Source organism: Athene noctua, chromosome 21, assembly GCF_965140245.1.
Source record: "Athene noctua chromosome 21, bAthNoc1.hap1.1, whole genome shotgun sequence".
NCBI classification, from domain to species: domain Eukaryota; kingdom Metazoa; phylum Chordata; class Aves; order Strigiformes; family Strigidae; genus Athene; species Athene noctua.
In genome coordinates this window covers 1,228,806-1,247,512 of record NC_134057.1, presented here as the reverse complement: position 1 = coordinate 1,247,512, position 18,707 = coordinate 1,228,806, and the positions used below count along the sequence as shown (strand labels likewise).

General features: G+C 42.1%; 1 protein-coding gene across 3 annotated transcripts in view; it reads left to right on the top strand.

Annotated features, from left to right (window-relative positions):
- Window positions 1–18,707, top strand: part of MINPP1 (multiple inositol-polyphosphate phosphatase 1) — a 57,342-nt gene that overhangs the window by 19,285 nt on the left and 19,350 nt on the right. For 2 of the 3 annotated variants that reach the window (XM_074924227.1, XM_074924228.1), the window contains exon 5: window positions 1,880–5,694. In XM_074924227.1, coding sequence (XP_074780328.1) covers window positions 1,880–2,279 — 400 coding nt within the window. In that variant the 3' untranslated portion in view covers window positions 2,280–5,694. Of the gene's footprint in view, window positions 1–1,879; window positions 5,695–18,707 lie in introns of those variants that run through there. The other variant, XR_012634958.1, reaches the window with a different exon arrangement.

Genomic DNA, 18,707 nt, shown 5'->3' with positions numbered 1-18,707 from the left:
TGGGCTTGAGTGTGCCACTTGGAGAAGGTCCCAAAAAGCCATCATCCTTCTCTGGAGCAAGGGGCAGATTTTCATCTTGGCTGATGCTTCCTCTTGCAGTAAACCAGCTCTTATCTTTCCTTTAGTTGAATAATGTGTAACCTTTTGTCACGCAAACTGTCTTCATTTTAGGCTCTGTTCGTGGTGTGAATCAGTGGCTTAATTTGCTGGCCTGTGTGCTGAGTGACTGTAATCATATTTTTGACTAGTTGGTATTCTAGAGAATTAGTGAGAGCGGGTAGTCTTGCTTGGACTAATAAACTGCGGAGGGCCAACTGTTTTCCTCCAACGACTGGATTGCTGTCTTCAGACTAAACTTTGGTAAATGCTGATACACTTTTTAAACACCTGTACTTTATTATAGGGGGAAAAAAATGGCAGTATTTTGCTATCAGAGCACAGTTCTTGTTCTAGTGTGATATGCAGTTAAAAGCATTGGTGGTCATCAAGGTAAGCAAGAAACTCTCTTTAAAATCCTGCACGGGTGGTGGTGTTGTGCCAGGGAGGAAAGCAGTTGGCATGTGAAATCAGTAATTTGTTTGCTCGTGCAGGCAATCATGTGGTTGTAGTTAGGTCACAGGGTAGTATAGTAGGGGTTTACTGTAGTTTCTTAATGTGGCAGTAAGTTTGTACTATAGACTGAATTTATTTTCAAGATTAAAATTGTCACCTATCCTTTATTACAGCAGTTGGAAAATATTTTTGATCCTCAAATCTAGCAAAATTAATGCTGAAAACTTTAAAACTTTACGAGTCTAAAATGATGGTAATATGGGGACTTCTTTTTGCTGCACTTTAGATTAATTTAGGCAGAGGCTTATTAAAAAGACTTTATAAAAAATTCTGTGTCATTTGAAGTATTTAGAATAGCTAAAGAAAAAGGTTATGTTTTAATAATAAATCATTGGTCTTTGTGAAGTGGATTGTGTCCTGGATGATCTCACTTCATTATGCTTTGTCGTTCAGGTACTTTTTGCATCTGCCAGGGAACAACAACAAAAAAAATTACTGACTAATCAATTCTGTTAAACACAGCTCAGCATCCTGGGAAAAGCTGTTATATTTTACCTGTAGGTTTGTACTAAAGCAAATCTGTGAAACTTGTAGTAAAAATTTTATTTGGTTAAAAAAATCTCAGGGGGTTTTTCCAAACGCAGCCCATGATGGGGAAATCACTATATGTATTTGCAATAGTTCTGTGTTAACAGAAATAATGAGTTACTGCAGTGTCCTTGAGCCTTCCCATGTGCTGACAGTGGAAGGGGACTCGTGTCATGTCAGATGAAGGGCTTGGCTTGGTTTGTATGTTAACAAAGCCTTGCAGCTGGCTTGGTGATTTGTTTCCCTTCTCTCCAATTCCTGATGGGAAGAAGCAATGCCTTTTAAAATTCTTACATTTAATCCAAACCCAGTATATTAACTGTGGCATGGTCACTGGATCTTCCTATACCTTGGAGAGAGCACAAGTAACGAGGTTCACAGAGCGTGTCGGAGAAACGTACTGAGTCTGTGAACACACACTAGTAATCTCTTTCTTGATTTTTGCTTGCCATGTTTATACTGGGCTCTAGCTGTAGCCTAACTACATTTAGTACAACTTTTTACATTTTATGTAAGAGCCAATACTTTAAATTGGGACAAAATTTAGGAAGCTTGGATGCTTTAAAAGAAGTTTGTAATATCCTGAAATTCCCAAACAGGTTTTTATTGGGCATTGGAGTAAAACAAGTTCAAAGTCTGCTTCTTTAAGCCTTCGTTGCTGACAGCTGTGTAATACGTATATATGTTTGTTTTAAAGCACAGGCTCTTGCTCATCCTTTGTGCTTTTTTTCTTTTTCAGTTCAAAACCCATTTCTTCACCTTTGATTGTACAAGTTGGACATGCGGAGACTCTTCAGCCACTGCTTGCCCTTATGGGTTTCTTCAAAGATGATGAGCCTCTCAAGGCAAACAATTACGTCAGACAAGCGCATCGGAAATTTCGCAGCGGCCGGATTGTGCCTTATGCAGCCAATCTGGTATTTGTGCTTTACCACTGCGACCAAGTGAAAACCTCTAAAGAAGAGTATCAAGTGCAGATGCTGTTGAATGAAAAACCAATGTTGTTTCATCACTCAAATGAGACCACCTCTACTTACGCGGACCTCAAGGACTATTACAAGGACATCCTGGAAAACTGCCATTTCAAAGAAGAGTGTGAATTACCAAAAGTTAATGTTACTGCTGTTGATGAACTTTGAGGGAATGAAACGTAGTGTTCTGCAAATTGATCTCAGTTCTGTTTGACGGACGTTGTGAACAAGCACTTTTGATGATTTGCTGCTGATGTGTTGACTTTCTAAACTTGCAGATTTGATGGGTCGTCTCAGTTAGCTCAATGCACTGTTTATTTATTACATAAGCAGAATTACAAAAACAAGTGTTGTAACAGGGATGTTGCTGAGCATTTTTAACAAATACGTGATGCAAGATGAAGCTTACCTGTATGTTTATATGTGTGAATAAGTAATTTCATTGGTCATTCCTCTTATGAATGTGCCATAGATGGATTTAAGAGCTGGGCCAACTTGTATTTTATCAGAGCTGAAGGTGGTTGGACTGATTCAGTGTTGCTTTGCACTGCCTGTTTTGTTAACTACTGATTTCACACCTGTCACAGGAAAAAATTCAAACCTATGAGCTTTTTTGCTCCTTTTCCTGAGCTTCTAGGAGGGAGAGGGTACATAGTTCTTCACGACTTCTGCCTGGACAGCACCATGGGAACATCTCTTTCTTGGGCATTTAAAGCAGAAGTCGCAGTGTTCTTGCACGCATTATCTGCCTGAAAAGGGTCCAGGAGTTTAAAGTCTTAAAGTGATCATCGACCCATCCCACATAGCAAGTTAGCCTCCAGGGTAAGTAAATTATCTTTAAAAAGAGGAAGTTAAAAAAAAAAAAAAGGCAAGGGAGTGGGAAGTAGTCACTCTTCCTTTAAGGTGCTCTGGGAGATGCAGCAGTTGTTCTCTAAGTAATCTGGTGCATCCTTTCACCTGACCCCATCAACTTTTTGTCTTAAAGGTTTGGGCTAGGACATTCAGGTTAGGCTCTGCTATGACTATGAACATCTTGGTCCTGTTCAGGTGCTGACAGTTTTCCTAGCAGCTCGGGTTGGAAGGGACTTCTGGAGGTCTCCAGTCCAGCCTCCTGCTTGAAATGGAGTTGTTGCTAGCCCTAAATCCAGGCACGTTTTGGACTGTAAAAGATATCTGGCTGAGACTTGACTTCTGCTACTTTAAGGCACTGAATGTGGCATCATGTACGTAGGTCTTATCCACCTTATTCTTGAAATGAATCTGGATTTAAAGAAATTAATTACATACAAGTACTGGTGATCTTTTAAAGCATCTTAAAGTAGGTTCCCTTGCTACTGAAAGCTGGGAAGTATTTTGGAGCTCTGCAGTGTGGCAGAAAAAGGAAAAATTAAGATAATTGTCCAGAAATGTTTGAAACACAGTAAGATAAAAACTCCTTCATCGCCTAGAAGGGAATGGCTGCATGAACGAGTTGCCCCAAAGCCAATGAGGGTGTGGATTTATGGTGCTGGTAGCTCTTGAAGTGTGTACTCATCTTCTATAGTGGGTGTTCCAGAGCTCGCCCCATAAATTGTGGCGTGGTTTGCTGTCTTTACTGGGGAGGGGGTGAAAGGTTGGTGTAAGTGATTACTACAGGGTATGAGGTGCACTATATGCATTTATACCCTCATTTTCTGAAGGGTAACTTCTTTTTGTTAGGCTCACCTTCAGAACTAGGAACTTCAGTGCTGCAAAAACAAAAACGGGAAAGAGAAATGCTCAAAGTTGAGGAGTTAGTGTATGATGTTTTTATTGAGGCCTCTGTCACTTTTTTTAACACGTCTTGTATGAAAGCACTTAGGATTTACATATCTGTAAGTTAAGGAGCAATGGAAACCTAGTGTTTTACTGTGGTATTTTGGGTTAAGGGTTTTTCACTACGTTGGGATGTAGGGCCCTGTTTCATTAGTGCACTGATTTCTGTGGCAACCAGGGTTCTGATAGCTGAAGGTACTGGTTAAAACTGGTGGATATTTCAGCATTAACATCCCAGTCAAATACTGGTCTGTGTTAGCTCTGCAGCTCTTTTTCTGAAACTGGTGAAATAGTTAAGGAGGAGTGTTGATGCTGGAACAGATGTAGGAATATAGGTCAGGATAATTGTCAGCCCTAGCCGTGAGACTTGAATTGCTTTGTCTGTGCTTTTGCATGTGTCCTCTTTTTACAGGATCCTGCCTTGAGACTAAGTCAACTGATCAGAATTACTGTGACAGATGCCTGTTAGGAACTTTATTGCAACATTTGAGGCAAGCTACAAAGAAATGAACCTTTGTTTAAAGGCAGTTAAGTTTGGCAAATAGCAGATACAAGGGTGAGAAAATCCACCTTTGAACAAATATTTTTCCTGTGAGTCAGTCACCCTGTGTTGATTCATGATTTGAACAGAAGGGATGAAAGCCTGACTATTGGAGATGAATGGAGAATTTCTGTTTGTCAGTTCAGTGAGACTTATTTTAATACATCATGTTTGTTAAAAGATATATCATTCTTCATTATGGAGGAGAATATGTTGCGCTTGACTGCTTTTTTGATCGTGACAAGGTGGAGGAACCAAAAAATGCCTTCTGCAGTGAACCATCATTTGGTTTTGCATTGCCAAGTTGATTGTATGCTTAAATTCCATGCAAAGGGCTTCGAGGATGACTCTTCAGAGGCTGTTTCCTATTTTGCCTTGGAGTACAGGTCCATCATGCCTCCAGCATAACAGATCTATTTTCAGTGGCTGTCAGCAATTAACTGAGAAGGAAAATATGCTGGTTTGTTTCTGATTATATTTAAAAGATACACTGATTCAGTCCTTTTGGCAGAATTAGAGGCCACTTTACACAACTGTAGCAAAACGAAGTGTTTGGACATGTAAATGTTCTAGGCACTTGTTCATGTGACTGATTCTTACCATTAGGGAGGTGACTTCAGTATGACCCTTTAAATTAGCAAATAAATACATTTGTTTATATACTAAAAAGGAAAACTAAAATGTATTAAAACATTTCTGTAAAGTTGGGTAGTAGCTCAGTGAGCAGTGTTTGAACAGGCCGCCATATCTCATGGCATTACAGATTATACCACATTCTGAAAAAGCTCTGCAAGAAAAATGTTTTCTCTTCCTTCATGTGACTCTGGACAAAACACCTCATCTCAGTCATCCATTGAGGACATTGTTTGCAACCTTCTTCAAACTGGAAGCTTTTATTGATGAAAAATACTGACAGTGTTCTTGGATGCTGGCCTCAAATATGTTTTGAAATGTATTTTATTTTGTTAAATGTGTAAAGCTTAACTAATTTTTCTGCCAAATTAATTTTTTCCTCCTAGTAAGTACTGCTGCTGTAATTCTGGCTAGCATCAAGCAGTCAGATTGCTGGATGCAAAGCAGATTTGTAATAATATGGTACTAACTGGATGAATTTTCAGAACTTGTTTTAGATTTGTAGTGCTGTGAAATAAAACTGCACACCTTCATCTCTTTTAGGAGCAGTAATAATGACACAATCTTTAGTGTTACGGCTGTGCTCTGCTTCAAAATACATTTGGTAGATTGCTATTGCTTGCATTGGTGTCTCCAGTTATTTTAAGTGGTCAGATTGCTTGGTGTTTAATATAAAATGCCTTAATTAGTTTTTTACTCTCACATTTTGAGGTGAGTGAATATTTAGTCTTGTTTCCAGGAGCTCTGGTTTCAAAACCAGCTATAGTTTCCTGATACGGTTTTGCACATATCACTATATATGCAAAGTGTCTGGAAATGTCCTGCATTTTGTAGTGGAGTGAGGGTTGCACACATGTTTTTGTGCAGTCCAGAATCTGCTGCAGTATTATTTTTCAAAACATCACTCTCAATAAAGAGATTGACACTGTTGATTTGATAAAGAATTAGGAACATACATCATGCAATACCTTCTAATCTATTGCTAAATACCTCATTTCTTGTATTTAGCAATAGATCCTCATTACTGAGTATCCATTAGCTACTTAGTTTGTTAATTCTCTGATTACCTACATTTGAAAAATTAAGCTTTGCCTGCAGCATGCTCATGTGCAAGGATGCAGCGCTTTTGTAAGTGTGCTGTGTCTGGAATGGCATCATCTTTGATCAAGGGCTGTTTCTTCATTTTCAGAAGGATTAGTCTGTAAGACAGTTTGAAATAGAAGACATTTGTTGTCTTATTTAAAACAACCCCGCAAACTGTATAGTCATAGGAAAAGGAGTGAAATGTCTCTAAAATTAAGATACCAAAACCTTGTGTGATCTTCTAGGGGAAGGACACGACCACCCCCCTTTTTAAGATGTATGATAAATTAAATAGTCACTTCGTTAGTTGTCTAACTTTTCAAAAGGAAGCTAATATTAATCGGATGTTAGTTTGCAATTGCTGACAGAAATAATGGTTTATTTTTGAACTGTTAAATTCTTGCTTTCTTGGGCTTTTAAGTTAGACTATTTCTCTTGACAGTCAGAGTCATTTCAAACCTGGCCATCCTAAGGACTGACCTTACTGAAGGTCCCTCATCCTCTACAGTAGGGTACTTTGAAGGGTAGTAATTTATGGACATCAGAAAAATTACACCTGAATGCAAACAGCATTACATTGGTAAGGCCACCACAGCGTGGCACTAGGAGCAGGTGACCAGGGAGAGCTCATAACTTTAAGATTTCTGGGGAGGTTTTTTTTTTACCCCACCCTTCCTCCTCTTACGAATTTGTTGTCTTGAGGCCAGCCACACTCTTGTCACCTGTGTTGTCACATCATGGTGAGGCCATGGTTTGTTCTTGCGCATGCTGTAGTGGGTTTCTTTGTTCTAAAAGTCCCAGTCTGGTTTTTGTGCTGCTTTGACCGATGGGTGCATTTTGTCTTGATGCTGCCACCTTCAAATTTGTCTTCACCATGAAGACTCAGCAACTCCTGTGTATCCAGTTTAGCTTTTGAATGTTGTTTTTCTGCCTGACTTCTTAAGATTTGTGATCCAGTAAGTAGAAAGCTGCTTCTAAATTGCTTTGTTTCTGATGTTGATTAAGTTTTTGAAGAGGGTTTTCACTGAGTGTGAAATATATGCCAGGCCAGATCTAGGTTCTGCTTCCAGATCTGATGCACGTAGATGTTTGTAAAGGCTGCACGGCCTTTTTCCCCTCCCTTGTTTGCTTCCAGAAGTGGAAAATTATGTATAGATTAACCTGCACTTACAGCTTTTTTCCAGCTTAGTTCAATGCTTCAAAGAGATACTTCTACTTAAAATCAAGACCGAGAAGACAAGGAGGTTCAGGCTGACAGCATGTTGTCGTTATGGTGGTGGATTTATTTTTCAAAAATAATTTGAAAAAGGGTTTTTTGTTTTTGACATTCTGTTGAAAGGTTTGAGCACAGCTCTTACCGTGTTTAATTAAGAAAAACAAATAATTGGTGTTCAGGGAAGGGATTATGTTGAAGCGCTAGGGTGGAAGGAGCGAGGTGAATTTGGTACTGGTGGTGGTGGTAGCTCAGCAGACTTTTCCACACTTCAAATGCTTCACTGGCTGTGATAACAAATCCTGAACCTCTTACAGAAACAGAAGGTGCCCAGCTCATCCTAGGAAGCAAAGTATGCACCCCAGTAAGAGGAACTAGGCTGGATCAGGCTAAAGGTCCTTCAGCCTGGTGACCTCTGGCTATTGGTAGGACATGGTGCCAAAGCAAACATGGAGGCATAGAGTGAATATTTCCCCATACACTCCTGATTACAGTCCATTTGTGACTATAGGGTTATTTCAGAGTTACAAAAGTAGGTTTGAATTTAGATTTATGTATGGCTCCTAATGACTTTCTCTTCTGCAGGGCTCTCCTGTTACTTTCCGAACCCAAAGCCTTAGATTTGCTTTGCGATGGGGTGTGGCAGATGCTAGAACTCAGCTGTAGGCTTTGTGAAGGTCCAGCTCCTTTTGTTTCATTTGAGCCTGCAACCTGCAAGACTGGGATTTCAGTCACGTTTCTAGGAGCCGTGATTTTAAAAACAGTAATAGCTTTCCGACATACTCGATTAGGAGAGGTAGTTGCCTATGCAAATGCTTGGCATGTATTCTGGAGCAGTTCAGTCATTTTGTGTGATACAGATCTTGTTTCAGTGGTGTTTTCCTAAACATCAGCAGTTCATCTGATTCCTTGGAGCATTTTTACTGGAAGAAGAGTTAAACACTTGATCTCTTTGCATCCTACCTATGATACTTATGACTTGTATTTTCTTTTCTCCAGATGGGAGAGGCCCATCTTGCTTATTTGCTCCTTGTGCTGAAATCATTGTTCTTCTAATTGTTAACTATTACTACTTTTATTTTTGGGGTTTTTTCCCCTGTGCCTATAAATACATTTTCTGGACCAGACACACACAGTATTCAAGGTGAGGGTGCACCATCAAGTTGAAAAGGGGTGAAATGATAATTCTTGTTAAGTTTTCTAGATTTTTATTTTGCACCTCTCTCCCCCCCCCCCCCCCCCCCCCCCCGATAGCATCCCATTTATCTCTTTGATAGGTGATGAGCATCAGGCCATGTGTGCAGAGCTCTTCACTGGTACCTCCGTCTCGCTCCTGGCAGTGTTTAACAGTATCAGCAACTGATGTTCTACAGTTGTTTCCCAAAGGAAACACTATCCTGCATGTGTAATGTATTCTTCCTTCTTGCTGTTAGAGGCTATTTGCTGCTCTCTGAGTGTTTTGTTTATGTAAAAATACCTGTAAAAATTGGAACAACTTTGTATTCTAGTGTTTATGAATTTACAATATCCTATTTTTTTTTAAATTATGGTATTTTTTAATGAATAATTGGTTCATTAGAATAAACTTAGATGAATGGTAGAGGGAATATTTTTAATCAGTTGCACAGCTTCAAAGCATGGCATTATAGGAAGATAAAGTAGAAAGAAGTTTTTGAGAGGTCCTCTACTCCATCCCCCTGACCTCTGTGGTGTCCTCTGTCCTGCTGATGGTTTGTCAGGGGCATTTGTTACTCTCATCTGTTGTTCAGTGCATCTGCTACATGATACCATCTGTAAATTCAGTAAGCACCAATTTTTCCTTCTTTCCCCAAGTACTGAACAGTTCAGGACTCGGATCTGACTCTGGTGGGACTCTGCTGGATACCTTTTTCTAGCTAGAGGGTAAACTATCTTCTACTTCTGGGTTTCCAAGTTCTGTATCTGTGCTTTCTTTGCCTTTTATGGGTGTAGGCATCACTAGCTGTGTCATCTGAAGCAGCAGCCCAAGGCTTTTCTAGCTCTTGTAGTCTGGCATCCCCAGGTTTCATTTCTGCTGTAGAAACTGGCTTGTTTGTGGTGTGATTGGCATTGGGCAACCATGGCAAGCTATTACTCATCTCAGTGCTGGCTTCTTCATGCCTACAAAGAGTTTGATCATTGTTCTGGTATTTTTCTGGAAATTAAAGTCAAGCAGCATATCTGTGATCACTGTCTCCTCTTACAGAGGAAATAGTTTGGCCAGATAGTTCTTGCCAAAGCACAGGGAAATGGCCCTTAATCCTCTCTGACCACTCTGTTCTGCTTATTTATTTTAGTGCTTTTAAGTAGGTGTATTTTATTTAATGTACATGAAGCATTACTGCTCAGTTTAACAGAAGTGAATGCTGACTCTTCGTTAGATAGACCAAGTGCTATTCTAAGGGACACCCCGCAATTGTCCTGACGTTGCAGGGGAGGGGATACCATAGGCTCACGTGTCCTCTGCAGCCACCATTTTACAGGATGTATTTCACAACTGTATTCATATATCGATTTAAAAAAAAAAAATCAATACTCTAAGCTGTTAGTTCCTGGCATATCTGTCAAAAGAGAGATTTGAAAACCTTTGTCTTTTGATTTCCAACCTATACTTGGCCTTTGTGTCTCAGTTCTGTCTTCCAACATACGCTCTTTGACCTGCCTGGTACCTCTGGAGATGCCACTTGCATCTCATACCAGTCTTTGCTTTGCCGGATCTGGTAAGTCAGTCCCTCTTAACCTCTTCTCCTGACTCTCCTCCTCACCTGATTTATTTCTTCTGTGTACCGGCTCTTGTTTCACTTCAATTCTTTTGAATGCAAGTGACCACAGTTGTACTTGGTTTTCCAGATGAGGTCTTACAAATGGCTCACTTGCTGGCAGTGAGATTTCCCTTACCTTCTCTCTTGGGAAGGTTAATCATTATGCAAGTGAGGTTTTTATATGTATTTGGTTCGTTGAGGGCTGTTTACTGTGGCACTGTGGGAAGTTTTGTGCTCTGGCTCCCATCTTCTGCTAGAGAATGTTTTCCCCAGGTGTTACCAGTCGTTTCTCGTGCGTGGATTCTCATATAAGAAATTTGAGTGTTACTAATTATGTTCTGCATTTCTTTATTTCCCTACATGTCTGCTTCTCTTACGATCCAGTACTTCTGCATAAAACCCAGTGCCAGGGGCTCTGTGCTTCCAGCCCTCTCAAGCATGAAGCATATGCAAAGGAAGCAAAGCAGGGAAAGCCTTTGGGCTTCAGATTTCATTTCCCATAGCCCAGAATTACAGAGCTGTTCTTCAGCCCTCTTAGAGCTTTGTGTGGCAAAGAATGGCATGTCTTTCTTCTGTAGGGAATGCAGGTTCTGCCCTGAATCCACCAGCCTGGATGTTTTGGTTTACAGCTAAACTCCCCAGGGGTTGATTATCCAGTGCCTCAGCAGCGAATATTGGAAGGTTCCTCCTTTGCCTTTCTTCTTCTGGAGCTGAGGTCAGGTGAGATGAATACTCCTGTGTTGCCCTGCAGCAGATCTCCCCTTTCTCCATCTCTGTGCTTTCTGCTTTTAAAACCTCACCATGCAAAACTGGCAGTGACTGTCACTCCCAGTGTGACATGGCCTGACTGTGATACACCCGTGTGCCCGATGTCCCTGGTCAGACAGGAAAGAGGTGGTAAGCCAAATGGGTTCTTGATAAGTTAAAATCCTTAGGTTTTTTTCCAAGAAGGTGCTGCATCTGCTGATTCAAACCAGCTTTCAGCATGAAGCTTGAGCTGGGTGTAAAAGGCAAAGGAGATGGTGCTTTGAACAGCAGGCTTCCAGCTGAATGAGGCAAGACTAAATTAACAGCAGAAGCTCATGTGACCTACTTCTTAAGCTCTCACGTGCAGCCTTCAGGTCAGAAAACTAAACAGGAGACAGCTTTCATGGTAAATGAAAAATTGTTTACATCCTGTATGACAATGGAGAACTTTCAGGTTGGTTTTAACTGTATCCTAGTTATTAGGGCCGCTTAGTTTGCTGTAGCATAGATGTCAATGGACATTTGATCCTGCTGAAAGTTAAAGGGTTGTTAACCCATTTTGAGAAAGAGGCTTTTCTTTATGTCCTGAGGTTCTTCCAAGCAGTTCATTCTGCCTGACCAGGTTACCTGTTTGCTGCCAGGTGCCCCCAGTGCCCCAAACTCAGTTTTCTCTGACAATGACAGTAGCTCAAGCCCAGCACAAAAAGACCTCAGCTGGCTTGCTGTGCGAGTCCAGTGGCTGTGTGTGGTGTTGGACTTTGGGTGAGAGAAGGTTACTGCAGTGAGGTGTGAAAGGTTTTCCTTCAAGTCAGGGAAACATTATAATAAGTGGGTAGCTAAATGGATGTAGACACTTCATAAAAGCTGAGCAGAGCTTAGCAGAGCCTTGCATAGGAGGAGAATGGAAGAGTCTGCTGTGGCCTGCACTACTTCCCATTGCCTTGGGCAGAGGTGGGCTGAGCTCTGAACCAATGTCTCCACAGGTGCCTCTGGAAACCAGGGTGGAAAGATGAGCAAAGCAGTATAGGTTGCATTATTGTAACAGAACAGGGTGAACAAATAAAATTCTCTTCTTTCTCCATCTCCCTTTTTTACGCTGGCAGCAGGGGGTGGGTGGTTGTGTACCTCCAGCTGAGGCATTCTGCAGAAGCCTGAATAGAACTGAACTCGGAGCAGGAGAGCTGCTGTTCAGTCAGGTCTCTTGGTTTCTTTTCCGCGAGCAGAACATTCCTCATGGTCACTGCTTTGGTTCAGTGCACTGTATTCTTTTAACTTTTAATGGCTTTTGAAAAGTGGACTGTGAAGGAGGGAGAGCAGATCACTAAAGCACACCTTGAGGAGGTACAAGCTCAGTCTAATGCCATCCAAGGCTTACAAATGCAGGGCCCTCCACCACCAAAGCATGCTCTGTTTAGGGAATTGAGCTGATGTGAACCACAGAACTGCTAGTCTCATCTGCCTTCTGGCTGGACGTGGGGTGAGCTAACGGACAATCTGGTGTCGAGACACACTCATGGTCCTTTATGAAACGTCCTTGTAGAACATAGTGTCTGTTGGGCCTGGCCCCTACAAAGTGAGACGTTCAGCCTCGTCTCCCTCGTGACAGCTGCCAGGAGGAACATGGTTGTTTGGTCAACTGCATTGGGTTGCTAGTGCTGAAGATGTGCTTGTTCTCATTGCCTTTGCCTGTTCCTCCTTTGTTCCAGTGATTCAGCTGATGTTTGAAGTTCATGAGAGGACATACCACTTGCTGTTCCTTGCCAAGGGACTTCTGGCACACAGTTGGCAGCATGAGCTTGGGCATTTTCTTAGTGCCTTGAGGAAACGGTTAAGAAAAGAAACTCTATTTTCTGATATTTTCTTGTACTCAATATGCATTTTGAAAGACACTGCTTATGTAGAAAAATAGTGTGTTTGGATAAAGCACTCAAGACATTTCACAACTAGTAAATAATGACACCTTGATTTTTTAAAGCTTATCACCTATAATTTAAGGATGGCTTTTCTAGCAGAATGGTAAGACTTCTCTACATTATCCTAAAAATTACAAACTTGAGATAATGTTCACCAAACCTGAAGTTTTACAGTTTTCCTTAAGATGGTTTCTTGTAGGAATGGTTATTTATCTCAGTTGGTGGCAGCGTACATCTGTTTGGGTTAGATAGCCTGCCTGGCAACCTGTGTGACTAATTACACTAGGAAATGGCATGGAGAAAAACTGCTAAAATTCAGTAGTGTATTGCAGATCCTAAATCATCTGTCCTTGCACAGGTGTAAAGACAGAAGCCAGTGAATATCATGGGGTTGTTCACTGTGCTGGCTGAAAAACTGCTTGGTGGTAGAGAGAGCTTGTGTTCATAACTGCCTAGCGTCGGAGGACAGAGGGAGTGACAGGCAGGAGCTGCTCTTGTGCAGTGCTGGTTTCTTTGCAGGAGGGTTAGAATGAACTTAGACTTCAGAATGTTGTGACAGGAGCCAACTTTGCTGCCTGTGCCTGTCAGCTGTAACACTACCTGGCCCTAGAAAGGCTGGGTTTCCTTGGCCCTTCCTTAACCTCTGTTGACTCTCCTTTGATTGTGACTGCTTTGGTGACAGTTTTATCTACAAAGATACCAGGCTGGCTATCTTATGCCTTTTTCTGTGCTAACCTGCTTTTGGAAGAAGACATATATGGCTTTTAATCTCCTCACCTGAGTTGCCAGATTACAGCAGTCTGTAGGGAAAGTTAGTGTGTGAAAATGAGCCTTTGGGTAATTTTGGGAACTGAGATCTTTAGTCCAGTGTTGTAAAGGGGACAAGAAAGGGATACGGGCCAAAGTCTGTGATAGGTACAAGAAATCGCACAGGGCAAAGGCAATGGATCTGTAGCAGAGAATTACACACAATAAATAGGTATCTTTACTGCAACATGACACACCACAAAATGATATGAACCCTTGCCTTGTTTCCAAAGAGATTTGTAGAGTTGATTGTTCCTAATTCATCATTCAAGGTGAGTGCCAAGAAATCAGTGCACTTCTAGGAGTAGAGCAAACTGCACCCTCAAAAACTTGCCTTGGCTGAGCTCCTCCATGCCCTGGTGAGCTCTGGAAAGTCAGGCAGAAACTGCTGGCTATTCCTGCTGCTGTTTTCCTGACAAATGCTCCTTTCCTTGTAGAGTGTCGTCCAAGCCCTGGCAGGGATGTATTTTTTACGTGACTTGCTGAGATCCCACCTAAAGATGAGGCAGTGCCAGCAGCCTTCAGGCATATAAAAGCCCTTTCATTTCTCATTCTGCATTTGTCCAGTGGACTATTGCTCCATCACCTGCACATTTCTGCATTGTGTCTTCAGAACCCCAGCCTGTGTGTCTGTGTCCTGAGCTGACTGCCAGCTCCTCTGCTGTGAAACCAGCCGTTGCTTGAGCGTCCCAGTACTAGCTCACCTCATGAAACTGCACATGCAGCCCAGCGTCCTCCCTGGGACATCAAGCCATTTGGATCATCGTTTGGAGCCTCACATCTGGGCGATGGCTTGGGTTTGTAAAGCACTTTGAATGGCCTGCTCCTTGGAGTGGAATCCTTTGCTGTCCTGGTTACATCACCCCTTGTTGCTGTTGTAGCTGTGGTGTGCAAACGCGAGGAGAGTGTGTGATCTGTCTGCAAAAGGGAGCTGAGATTGCTCTGGCCTCTGCAGGGCTGGCAGAAAGATCACTAAGACACTGTAGGTTTTTAAAGACAGGCAAAGGAAAAAAAAAAAGAGAAATATGAATAAGGAAAAAGAGAAATAAGCATCAAGAGGTGAGTGAGAAAAATCAGGAAGCCCTGTCAGGACTTTGTTTAGAGCTCTGGGTGTTGAGCGGCGCTTGGAGGACAGGGCAAGTGTTTGTACCCACTCCAAAAAGGAGAATGAAAGAAGTGGCTGTGTGATTGTACATTTTTCATTATTACCATTTCCCTAATGATTACAGGGATTTGCTACATATGGGCTTGCTTTGTGGAGATGCCATCCCAATGGCTGGACCAGTTGCACCGGGAACTTTCACAGCTGTCAGTTACAGATCGGGGGCCGTGTAGGAAAGTAGGAGCCTGATGTTGAGCATAGTTGTGTCACTGAAGCACAATGCTTGAGGAAACCAGCCTGAAAGTCCCAGATCTGGGTCGCTTAAAGTCAGCACTGAAGCAATATGGGAAGGGGGTGGGTGGATGGGCGGCAGCGCACGTGCTGGTCAGTTCAGTGGGAGTTGTGTGGAGCACTGAAGGTGGCTGTTAAATTGTCCTTAGAGGAGGAGATGGTTGTGAAGATAGCAGCTTGTTAAAAGCCTGCTCTTCCCCCTTGTTCTGCTATCTGCTGGTGACCTACAGAAGGATGTAAAGATGTTTGAGCACTTAAGCTGAAGTTTATTAGATCTTTGGCCTCTGTGAAGAAACTGATTACTACGGTATTATTCTACTCTTCTCCCTCCCCACTTTATTCTAAAATGAGAGCAGTGTTTTGTTTTCCTGACTTCTGGATGGTGCTTTAAAGATGCAAAGCCCTGTGTAGGTGCAAGGCTTGTTCCTGGCTTAGGCTCGCTTCTCCCATTGTGAAATCTTGGCGAACTGGTTATGAACTTACAGTTTCTGGGTGGCTCTAGCAGTCCCCAACAGCACTGGTTGTTGCCAATGCTGGAAGTTTCTGTGGCTGATTTGTCATTTTTGGTTTATCTCCAACAGCTTTCTGAAAGTTGGGAATGATCCTGTATGTTTGAACCAGGAGAGGAAAAAAATAATGTTTCCTGCTCTCAAAAGGCCTAATTGCTCATGCCAGCAGCTAGTGCCCTACCAGCCTGTATCTCTGGTGCTTCCAACATACTGTGCTTTGCTTCTTTCGTAGTTTATTTCTGATTTGATGTCTCATGAGTGAAGTTTTAGGGCTGCAGATCTAGACTTGACTTAGACATAGGATTCAGAACTATCTGTGAAAAGCCATGAGTGAAAGGTGAGGTAGATAAGCTGGAACTGCTTGTTGGGGCAGTTCAGTATCAGAGCTGGTATCTTTGCAGGCTAATGGCAAAGGTTATTAATTTTCAAAGGTACTGATCTTAATGCATTTGGTACTTGATGAGCAGAATTTGTTGAACTCCCAGTGACTGACAGATGCTCCATTAACTGGGGTGACAGCCTCCCCTGCAGCTTTATCATCTCTGTATGACCAAAAGCTGCTGAGCCTGGGTCTGCCTTTCTTAGGTTTCTCCACTGATTTCCCTCATGGGCTCCCTCCCAAGAGCTGTCTTTAGGCTGTTTGTCCTCTGTAGGATCTCTTCCTCTGCTTGCAGGTGGTGATTGAACTTGCAGAGTAATGCTGTGGACTAGGGGAGTGCAAAAGTGCAGGTGCTTCACTGATCATGTAGGAAAACCATCATCCAAAGGAGAAGCTGAGGAGAAACTGAAAAGCAGCAGCTGAGAAGTCTCCATCACTTGAAAAACTAAGGAAGGCACTGAAGCAGAAGCCTTCATCTGCAGGTTCCCCGATGCTAGGAAAGCAAAAAAAGCAGAGCAGGGAGTCTAGCAATGGAGTAGTTTGAGTGCAGGGAGGATTGCTCATCTGGCCAGCCTAGCCCTGGCATGCAGGAGAACTTGGCTTCCATGGCACACAAATGCAAGCTTGGCCATCCTTCCTGCCTCCTCCACCCTTTGCGCCTGCTTTGCCAATTGTACAACGCAGAGCAGCAGGCAGGAGCCACCGAGGGAAAGATGTTACTAGTAACATAGCAGATAATCTTTGGGCTCATTCTCCTGAGGCTGTGATGTTAATTTGGGTGATGCTTTTTCAGCTAGATGTCAACAAGGTAAGGGAATTCACGGAAGGATTTAAGAGCGCGTAGTTGTGCAAAATCAGGGATGGTGACCTTCTCCTTTATGTCTTTCACGTGGGAGAACACTGCAAGGGACACCCCTCTTTTTCCATGACACTTGCCCAAAGGCTGCAGTACTTCTGGGGTTGATACCATCCTATGATCAAAAAGGATGTGGCCTGTTTTAATTTCGGTCCCTGCCACCTTGCAGGTGGGAAGGGGGCTGCGAGTGACATTTCATTGTTGTTGAGCTTGTTACACTAGGGATGTTGAAGTGGGTATTGAAAAAAAGAGAATCATGCCTGGCTTGCAAGCATTCATGTGAGTCTTGGTGCTTTAGGGTAATTTCCTGGGTTATGCTGCGGTAGGAATTTTGATTAAAAAAGTGCTGCAGTGGATTCTGAACCAGGAAGATGGCTGTAGCAAATGCCTCACAAGCAGCTGCTCACCGGGCCTGTTTGGTGGAGTTATATATAGATTTTGCTCTCTGTGGGTCCTGTTAGTCTAACAGGTTGCACAATGGGCTGTTAAGAGACCTTGTTGTCTAGAGATTTATTGCCTCTTTGAGATCAGGGTGTCAGGACAATAAAGACTTTCCAACGGAGTGCTGAATAATCTCTGTTCTGCATGCACGAGGGCAGATACCCGGGAAATAACTTTCGTTCGTCCCTCCCAGTAAGGAGAGGAACAAAAGTCTCCGATCCTGCAAGAGAGAGAATACCTGCAAATAAAAATATTCCCTGTAATGCTTTAGCATATGTGATAGGGCCCAAAAGCTGCCAAAACATTCCTGAAGCTGCTTTTTACCAAGTAGGGAGACTGCTCAACTGCCCTTTTCTCCCTTCGGGAGAGATTTTGACCCCCTGCCTGCTTTGCTCTGGTGCTGCTTCTTTCCCCGGCTGTGGTAGGCTGAACCTCTTCCAGCTCGTTAAATAGCCTGAGAAGTTCTTTCATGAAAATTAATTGAGTGTCACTAATTTGTATGTCTCAAGGTAAGCAACTAGATTTTTTTTCTTGCTTGCTTAATTTCTGATTCTGTTTCATCAATTTCTTCCTTGAAAAGCACACACAAAGGAAAACTTGAGGCAATAGCCATATATATTTAATTATTAGAAGTTAATGTTACAGAAGTTCATACCATTTTCTACATTGTCCTTGGGAAAATAGGGGAGAAAAAAACCCTGATCTTTTATAATCAAAATGTTTCTTAGTTGCTCAAATCTTCAAGCAGGTTATGAGCAGTCAGTTGAATTCCTAGAAGGGAGATAACCTTAATGAAGTAAGAAATGAATAATGATGCAACAAATGGAGATAACGTTGACTCGTTTTCTGTCCCGCTGATGGATATCTCGGGGAAATATGGGGGTGTTACATGCTCTCAATGCTATTTTTTCTGTTACGTGGTAACACAAGCTTTCTGTGTTTCCACTTACCTTTCTACTGTTTGTTTTTAATAAGAAAAAAACTGTTTTTCCATCAAAAGTGTCCACACTGGAACTAGCTGTGTATCAACTCAGAGTGGTTTATTAGTGATCTAGTTACAGAAGCTCCTCTTTCTGCCTTTTCTTTTATGCAGACCCCTTCTTGCTGCCCCTTTTTCTTCAGTAGATGTAGTTCCCCGGTTGCTTTGGTCTGCCAGACATGTTTTCAACCCTTTTTCTTTACTGATGATACACAAAGGAAAGGTGACATGGTAAGGGTGTAAAGATGTGAATTTAAAATTCATCCCGAAGAAGGAGAATATTATATGTTTTTATCTAACTAAAACCAAACCAACCTAAAAATAATACTTATAGAAATTAAGATGTGTAGTTAGCTAATCAGAGATAATAGAGCTCTTCCATACTCGCGTAGAGCAGAGTCACAAATACAATAACTATGATTAATCTACCATCACCTATGTTTTCCCTGAGATTCCACGTTTCCTGCAGGTCAGCACTGATCTGATCAGTTCTGAAGCTCTTGTGAAGAAATCTACTCATACTGTTTG